The sequence below is a fragment of the Amblyomma maculatum genome, chromosome 11 (genome assembly GCF_055883805.1).
Source record: "Amblyomma maculatum isolate TAMU_Amacu chromosome 11, ASM5588380v1, whole genome shotgun sequence".
NCBI classification, from domain to species: Eukaryota; Metazoa; Arthropoda; class Arachnida; order Ixodida; family Ixodidae; genus Amblyomma; species Amblyomma maculatum.
Genome location: NC_139354.1, coordinates 111,512,886 through 111,522,576, shown reverse-complemented (window position 1 = coordinate 111,522,576; position 9,691 = coordinate 111,512,886). Strand labels below are relative to the sequence as shown.

The 9,691-nt window shown below is 46.3% G+C and overlaps 1 protein-coding gene across 1 annotated transcript; it reads left to right on the top strand.

The window, feature by feature from the left end:
* Positions 1–4,781: 4,781 nt before the first annotated feature.
* On the top strand, positions 4,782–5,435 carry LOC146174671 (uncharacterized). The gene has a single exon (XM_084585425.1). It carries the CDS (start codon positions 4,782–4,784, stop codon positions 5,370–5,372), a length of 591 nt encoding a protein of 196 aa, XP_084441551.1. The 3' UTR covers positions 5,373–5,435.
* The last annotated feature ends 4,256 nt before the right edge of the window (positions 5,436–9,691 follow it).

The following is a 9,691-nucleotide window of genomic DNA, read 5'->3' as shown; positions in this document are numbered from 1 at the left end:
CCTCATCCCGCGCCCTTCTCAGGGCACGTTGGTGACCCGGGCATAGACGTCTTCGGGCTCGGCCCCTAACAACCCCATAACAATTCTGTCTCCTTTCTGGGTGCCTCATCCCGCGCCCTTCTCAGGGCACGTTGGTGACCCGGACATAGACGTCTTCGGGCTCGGCCCCTAACAACCCCATAACAGCTATGGATTTACTTCTGGCGACTGGAAGGAATGAATGGGCGGATATATTTTTCTCATCATTTGCTATGTTCAGTTCAGCTCAGTTCAGTCATTCAGTCATCTCCGACTATTCGTGGCCCTATAAACCATATCACGTCAAGCTGTCCGATCGCTCATTACATTACTTATACTAAGCATATTCAGTTGCAATGCCTCGAGATGCTATATAACCATTACGTTCACTGCATTCCTCTTCTCTGGTGACTCTCATTTTTTCCCATAGCAGCATCAAAGTTGTCGCTAGTGACACCTCTCGTTGCATGAGATGACCGAACTAGCAGTGTTTTAAAGGGACACTAAAGACAGCCAAAGATGGTATGAAAATCTAATAAACTACATTTGGTGACACTGTCGCCGCATATCCGGCAGCAAAAAATTGAATAATTGCTGAGATATTGCGATAAGAAGTTGAGGTTTTTTTTCTTGTTCCTGCCGGTCGAATTCAAACTGTGGCCTTCAACTACGTAGTTGGAGTTGAGTGACGCACACTATGACGTAAGCGGAGACTCCGTGATAGCTAGCAAGCCGGCGCGGCCCGCGGCGTCGCATCCCTCAAGGGCCAACTTGGCAACAGCGTACTCGCAATGACGGCCTCAGCCGAAATAAATAAAACGATGAAGAGAGTAATTTACCGAGTGATGAGCCCATAAAGGAAGAAAAAAAAAACATAGAGCGCTTGTAATGCACAATACTTTACATGTTTCTCAAGCTTTTGTGCTCCTTCTTGCACTGTGTATAAACAAACATAGCCCTCGGTCATCGCAATGCTCCCTGACATGTTTACATACAAATAAGATTTAGTTACCAGCAAAATAGTGTCCTCGCTGCGGCGCTTGTCAGTTTTGAAGCTTCGTCGCACTTTTTTCCTTCAAGGTTTGTGCTACAGCTCCGTGTTCAGCGAAAATTACGTCTACGGTAGCAGAACATGACCGAACTGCCGGCGCCACTACATTTGCCAGCGCTGTGAAATTCCACATGTTAAAATGGATCCAGTGCACAATATAGTGCGCATAGGCATCCAGAACATTAGTTGCAAGACGTGAGAGCAGGCAGCATGCGCCAATGATCAAGAAGTTGTAATTTTTAGACCGGCAGCTGCAGCAAGTTATTGTAAACGGGGACATGACATAAAAACTAGAAATATTTCCAAGGTTCTTGTGGCGCGGCGTAGCCGAGCGGTTAGCGCCGAACGTTACGGAGCAAGCAGTAACGAGTTCGAGTCTTACCGCTTCTGGCGGTTTCTTTACAAATCGATTTTTTTTTACCTTTTGTAATGTATTTCTGGTGCTTCGTTATTTTTAGTTTTTACTTTTTACACGAGGCCCTTTTTTTCGCCGAGCGACGAGCGCAATATATCGACGCTCTCCTTGGTATGAGCGGCAAGTATGCCCCTTTTGTTTACGACGCCTGCAAATAGCACGTTGAAGGTCTTGTTGACGCAGTGTATGTTGGGCAGATGTGCCATGATTTAGTGAACAATTGAATGAAAATGCGTTTTTCCATCGGTACTTAGCATATGTATGCTTTTCGTGGTGTACGTAGCTGCAGTCAAGCGGTCAGGTCGCAGTCGAAGCGGCAACGGCGGCGATATGTTGGCGCAGAAGTGTGAACGAAGGAATGTGTCGGCGGTAGCGGATTTCGCTCGCTCGTGCCTCCGAACGCTCAAATGTGAACCATCAAGGCGCATCTGCTGCTCCAAGCTCGTAATTCAGGCGCTGCAGGTTCAAACAAACTATCCGAGTGCGCACGAAATGCCTGAGCCGAAACATAACCAAAACTGAAGTGGGCGCCTGTGGCGCCTCCAAGTATATTTTTGTATTTGCCTTGCAACGTTTACGTTGTCTTTTCGCCGTCGTTTACGTATGATAAAAGCGTGTTATCGTGTTTGAGAAAAAAACGTACTACCGCATTCAAACATACAACGTAATTCGCATTTGTCAGCCTCCGGGATCCCTAGCGCGTCACGTGATTTGCAGTTGCGAGCTTCGGCCGTTTGGCTGTGGTGGCGATACCTGTATTTCTGTTATTCTTCTTTACTACCTTATAACAGCTCTGTTTTCAGTAAGAGTGGTCTTTTTGTAATCAGGAACTGGCATTCTATCGATGCAAACCCACTTCCTTTCTCTCTTTAGTGTCCCTTTAAGTTTAAAATTTAATCTTCCAATGAGCAACCAGGGTATATGGTCGCCAGTATTGAGTGATTCAATGCTATGTCAATTCAAGAAACTCTCAAGAGTCTCCTCCAGCACCACAATTCAAAAGCGTCAGGTCTTTGACGATCAGCCTCCTTCACAGTCCAACTTTCGCATCCATACATCACAACTGGAAAAATCATAGCACGAATTATCCGGGTCTTGGTAAGCAGTGTGATGTCTCTGCTCTTCGGTAGGCGGTCAAGGCTAACTATGGATGTTTTCCAGAAGCAGGCATCTCCTAATTTTATGACTGCAGTAAACATCTGAGGTAATATTCATGCCGAGAAAAGAAAATCCGTCATGGCTTTCACTTCTTGTCCCTCTATGTTCCAGGACGTGATAGGGCAAGATGCCACGATCTTTTTCTCTATGTTCAGTTGAAAACCAAACTTCTCACTCTGTTCTTTCACACCCACCAGGAGCCTCATGAGTTCCCCTTCAGTTTCTGTAAATAAAGTGTTATCTCTGCATACCTACGGTTGTTGATCCGTTCACCAGTGATCTTCACTTCAGCTGAAGACTCATCCCGCGTGGCCTTCTTCATGATAGCAACGCACTTACAGCTCTCTGTCTGATGAACCTCATCAAGTCAGAACTATTGAGGCTCACGAGCACCTCTCGTTATGGATAGCAGACTGCCGTGCCACGATCATCATATGTGCGTTGGAAGACGTTTATTATTGCTTTGTATTTTCAGAGTTTGACACCCCGAAGCGACTCCTCTTGTAAAATGCACCGTAACGGAATCAGAGATGGAGGGGGGGGGGGGGGGGGGGGAGGACAAACTTTTGATAATTTTGACCATCTGTAGTTCTTTAACATGCACTCACATCGAACAGCGCATGGGTGCCTTGCGGCTTGCCGTCCGTTAAGTCCGAACGCTCCGATCAGAGTTGAACATGCATCTCACGGCTCAGTTGTTTGGGGATCTAACCACTGAGCCACCGCAGCAGGATTCGGGAAACTAACTGTATGCACTCGCCTCAATATACTCTTGGCTATGAAATAAAACGCCGGTACTAGTAAATGTTTCTCATTTTCTACAGGGCCGCAGGAACGTCGAAGAGGGGGGGGGGGGGGGGGTGCAGGAACCCGCCCCAATTATTTTTATGTTGTCACTCATCCCGCTTCCTCCATCCGACTACACCGTAAATACTGTTTGCTGTAGCCTAACTTGTGACCTATGCGTTGTCATAAATCTTTACGCTGTCGATACTAGCAAAATACTAAAACAAGCGGGGATTCGAGATGGTAGGCATCAGTCTGGCTGTCATAAAACACAGATTTTAAGAATAAGAACAGGCTGGGACAGGTACCAAGCTAAGCAAACCATGTTGGCTCGTTTCGCCCTGCGCAGAAAGGGGAAAAAGGTCATAGTGTGGCTCAGTAAGTTTCAGATATGTAACTAATAAAAAAAAACAGAAAAGAAAACGAAAAGAACAGGTAAATTTTCTCCAGCCCCTACCCCCCCCCCCCCTCCCCCTTGCAAAAAATACTTCCAAATAACCGTGTCCTTCTAATATGTTGAGGGGGTTTTATAAATAGCTTATAATAAATAGCCACGTTGCTCCAGACAGATTTATAAAAAATAAGCAGCTGTAGCCGCCTGAAACGCACTGCAACGTGCTAGCAATTATTCGCAGCATAAATGTACACATTTATCTATCAGAGCTTCCTTCAGCATCCTTGATTGGTTCCTTCGTCACAATACGCTAGCAGTTCATCTCGGAATGCCTGCTTTTTTTTACGTCTGTACTTTACACGCACTCTCCGTGCGCCTACAACTTTGTGCGGCGTGTATCACGAGAAAACGTCGCTTGGTATGAGGCACGAGAATGTGCTGCCATCTCTGAACGCGCGTGACACACTCTTGGTGCGGCAACCATAATCGCGTACGCGCCGCGTTCGGTCACGGAAGGAGGCGGTGGGACGTACCTCGAAGAAAACAAGCCCCCATTGTATATCGCTACGTGCACGCTCTCAGAAGTTTGCCGCCATTGGACGAACTCGAGCGGCTGCCCATTTCCTCCACGCGAAGCGAGGGCAGTCGGCGAGGGGCAACAAGGGGCACCGGAGGGCAGCGAGGGAGAGAACGCCGGAGGGGTGCCATTGTACGTAGTAACCCCGTGAGAGGTGGCGCGTGCGTACGTAAAGCGCACGCCACAACAAACGGGGGGGGGGGGGGGGGGGTTGCGAAAAAATCTACAAACACAAATTGTGGACCGAGCAAAGGTAACATCGAGACGCACCTCTCCGCTCTCTCGTCGGCGCAGCCCCCGTCCTCCTCTCACAGCAAGCAAGTTGCCCCCGCGTGTTTTGGTCCTCAGTACGCGCGCAACGGCCTTACCGGAGAGGAGTGTCATGAAGCCCGACCGGATCGCGCTCTTCCATCACCACCACCACGCTCTTCACCACCACCAGTGCCCTACTGAGGCCGGGAGGCCGGCGGCTACCGGAGTGTCATCGTGTGCTGCGGCGGCAGCGCCCTATACGGCGGCCGTGGCTAGGCGTAACGAGCGCGAAAGGAACCGCGTGAGACTCGTCAACCACGGTTTCAACGCGCTTCGCCAACACGTGCCGCAGACTGGCCAAAAAAAGCTGAGCAAGGTGGAAACGCTCAGGTCGGCTGTAGAGTACATCCGCGAACTCCAGGAGCTCCTGGAGCTGACCAGGCGTCAGTCCGGTGCCTCTTCGGACGAGCAGTACGGCGCTCCAAAGGAGAACAGAATTCCCTCTGTCTGCAGCCGTTACGCCAGCCCGTCCCCAATCGCTGCCGAGTCTGCCTCGTCACCCGGCAGTAGTAGTAGCAATGAAACCAGCATGTCTATTCCTCACGTCACTCAAGCTGGGACCCTCGATGGAGACTCCGTCTCGCCGAAGAAGGAAATGTGTGCAGTCGAAGACGAACAGGAGGTACTCTGGGAACTGGCGTCTTGGTGGCCTACGGCGTAGTCCATTCAGATACTCCTCGTTACGGTGTTGTTCTTGGTTCCGCGCCTACGCCGTGGATATTGACTATGCGTGAGTACGCCTCTATTCTTCCCTCCGTTTTAGTTCACTGTAATGGCGTCGTTAATGCAAATATGATGTTCGTGGTCTGCTAGTCTTCTCGGCCTGCGTATTCAGGCAAATTGACAAGGAGGCTGCACAGCACGTGGCAAAAAACATGTAGTGTACTTTACATCAGGTCCGCAAGGCGAGTGCACGAAATTAGGTCGAAAACGCGTGCTCACTTGCAGGTGGTTCTGGTTTGAGAAGGCAGATTTTAAGTATATAGCATTTTGGGTTTTTCGCGTTCAAAATCCAGCGGCTCTTTCGCTGTGTGGCTGATCAATTGAGATATTGTCGTGCAGAAATGAAACCCTTAACGCAACACAGATTTGAACATATCTGTGTTAATCACTTTCGGGTACTTTTTTCTATCTCAAATATTACCTTTGGCTACCCCGGATCTAAACGGAAACTAATAAAGAATATTTTGACTTCTGTCTCTTAGTGGACGTAGGAGTGTACTCATAGCAAGTGTTCTGGGGCTTTATCCGCCCAGTGCAGTAAAATGCGCAAGAGAATGAAAAAGGAGTTTTTATATGCTTTGGATGGAGCCGGTATAAATTTGTACACACAGTAGCTGGCGCGCTGAAGTCCACTTGTCAAAGCAAACATAATTGCGCCAGCTTCGGTTTCGTGACTAGACTCAAAGCAGGAACAAGAGCAAAAAAAAAAAAAAAAAGAAGAACGGCGTCAATTCACGTACAGGCTATATATGAGCTACACTTTCACTGTGGCTGCGATCTCTGCAGTAGCTTTTGACCTGCACTCGTCTTTAAAATTCACTGCGTGTGCTGTACAGATGTCGAAATTACATCGTTGAAACTTTTCCTTCGCACATAACCTCACGCGTGTCCTGACCCCTCTCGTCTAGGTGTAGCACTGTGACCGCGGCGTGTCCTCCTTTCAGGCTGCACTGCATGTACCGCATTAGTAATCGAAGACGGCCGCAAAAAGGGAAAGCTCGCAGCACCTCATTACGTCGTCATGCATCTTTTAGGCTTCCATCTGTGTTCTATAGCTTTAAAAAATTGTATGCCTGTTCCATCTTGTTACAGCGTTGATCGGCTTCGTTTTTTCTTCTACGAAAACAAATACTTGTATGCTCGTGACGAAATTTAACTTCAAGATTGAGAATATGTGCGCAACTTTAGTGGCGCATGAGGACACTAGGAACAGTGTGGGAAAAGTACCAGCACCTAGAACAAACTCGTAGAAGAAAGCTGCTTGCGGTTGGTTCTCTTTTGGGCTGTTACTGTGCGCTGTTGGTTCATATATATATGTGGTGCACGCTGCAGCCTTGGAACTGGACAAAATTTGCTGTTGCATGAAGTTGCGATTTTGCGCAATATTTCATTTAAATAAAAGAGCCAAAACTGGTTTAACCGGCAATGCTGTCATTTTGTTTTTGTGAACGACCCAAGACAGCAAACTATTCTGTCTATTCCAGATTCTCTCATTAACGCTCTCTTATCCATCCTGCAAAAGCATTGTTACGTTTCTACAGGCACGCCAGGGTAACCATATGCTACTAGGGCTTATACCTAATCTTCATTAGCAATAATTCGAGCATTCTGTAGTGCGAAATATTTAAATTCACTCTTGGCAGAAGTCTTTCTTATCATGTTCCCTTATGGAGCGCAGTGTTCAAGGTAATCTTTCGTGACCTAAAAGATAAAAGCAGTTTAAATTGAAATCAATTTCCGCCGTGCTATAAAAGTTCTTTGTTCGGGTGAACGACCTATAGTCGCTCCGAACATTTCCACTTGCATCTCAAGGAAGGATGTCTTTCGTATCTAAACTGAGGTGGGGTTGCCTAAAGAGGCCTCTTCAGCGAACTGTTAAAATGTTCAGTTAATATCGCTCCAGCGTTTCGTGGTTACGGAATCGAGCGAAAAAGAAATTTACTAGAAATGAGCTTCCCTATTGAAGACCGCAGATTAGCTCTTGGTATATCAGATGAGAAAAGTTACGCCCCGTAAATGAGGATTCATTATCGAATTGCAATTGGAGATGTGCCTGGGTATCGACAGAAAAAATAAAGGCGCAGGTTTCTGCAGCTTAACATTTATTGCGCCTCTAGTAGAATGGCATGACACGCGTCAGTCGTGTAGAAATGTAGTGTTTGATGACTGTCGAAAGCGCGCCATCTCTCAACAGTCTTGTGTCCGTTTTCAGGCGCGTTCCTATGCATGTTTACTCTATTAAGGCATCGTAATTTAACTTGAAGCACGTGCGTTCCATGCCACTGCCAGTGACGCCATAGGGAGCCGAGTGTGGCTTCTCCTCATGCCGATGCAGGATTAGAATATCCGCTCGGCTTGAAATCGACTATGAATGTGCTTTATTTCGATCATTCAAGTGCTGAAATTGCGTAACTTAAAGCTATAGGAAAAATATATTCATTCTCAATTGTAATCGGGATGGAGATGTGCACGGCTGAAAAAATAAAGATATTTCGCAGCCTATAGCAAATTGCTCAGTTGATATATCTTTCTAAGACAGGAGCAGGTACGCGCATGTTGCCTTACGTTTCAATACGCCTTATTGAGATCATTCGCCGGATCAGACGTAAACAAATTTTTCACAATAACCCGGTCTCCAGAAACTGTTGTTCCTCAATGTCCGTGTAGATTTAGCACGTACCTACATTGTCCTCTAGTGCATGTACGGTTCAAGTAAAACGTCCTTATCCCGGCTCTTTGTCTCGAGTGAATGGGACTTCGTGCGAGATCCAATTATTTTGAAGCTCACTGAACTATGCTGAGCATAATTGAAGCAGGTATATAAGAATTGCATGAAATCAGAGAAATCATTCGGTCAGTATACGGCGTGGATGAATGTTAGATATTTCCTTTCAGTTTAATTTATACATTTCCTGTAGCCCTCAAGCAGTTTTTCCCCTTGATAATAGTCCTTCGCTTTTTAATGGCACTCTTCTTTCTCACGACCACTGTAACTTTGCTATCGAGTGCGCGTTCTGAAAAGCAGCTTCATATTTTTATTCATTCATCTCGTTCTGCTTAGATTTTATACTTAATAGCCTATATAGTCGGGCACAGGTGAAGTCGGCACCGACATTTACACAGCATTGCCGTTTGAGAAAAATACTGAAATCTTGAAGGATTTTCCCGCTCACTTTGCCTAAGCGAGAACCTATACACTGCAGAATATGCTGCAGAGTTTTTATTCCTGTTTGTTGTTTACCGCAGTAAAAATTAAAAAAAAAACCTGATTTCACTCTCTATTGCATTTGGTTACTAGCAGGGTAAAGTTTAGGCCATGACATATTCTTTTGTTTGAGTTCATTTTTGGTGATGCTCAACATTTTCTGAAAGGAGTCAGATAACGTTGTCTGGTTCTCAGCCGCACAGTAAAGCCCATATTCGAATGCCAAAGACCGAAATTCTGACAGACATGAGGATAGTACTCGTCACCTCTCATGAATTTATTGCACGAAGGGACATCAGCTCTCCGCTATGCTGCGATGGGATAGTAAGTGCATTGGCTAGTTTGAAAGATGACATACCCCGAGCCTGGTTTGATAACAGCTGTCATTCGGGCTATAACTGATGATTCAGAACACTACGTGCACCTCACTCCCAACATTTCTTTTCTTCCTTAAATATGTAGAACGAGACACATAGAGAGGGGCGAATTGAGTATCTCTTTTCGTTATTGGCGAACTTTGAAACTTCTTTACATATACTCTAACTGCTATACTTCATGTGAGGCGTGAAGTATCCTTTGACGAAGTCTAAGGCGACCAGCTAAAAAATGATGTTCCCAGAAGAGGCTGCCATAAAAACCGCCAATGTCGCCTCTCAAGCGGCAACTGAGAGAAGGACGCAGGGATGTTTTCGCGAAAGAATTCTCGTAATCCCGGCACGTATAGAGTGCTCATGGAAATAGTGCATCTATTCACATCATGACGGTAGCAGTGCCAAAATAACAAAACAAAAAAGATCAGCAATTTAAGCCCGTAAACATTTCGCTGGCGAACTTTATACAGAACAGTAAGTAGCTCGTTTGGTTCACTGCTGGTTACTGCTGGCTGCATTTTGCTATGCACTACAAACCTTCTCGTCGCGTTTAACTTCTTTGGCTGCAAAGTAGCTGTACGGCAAAAACCTGAAATGGAGGTAAAAAATGAAACCAGAATTTCTTTCACACTATCGGCAAGCAAAGAAGGCTGAGATCTCAGCGAGAGATTTTATGAGCTT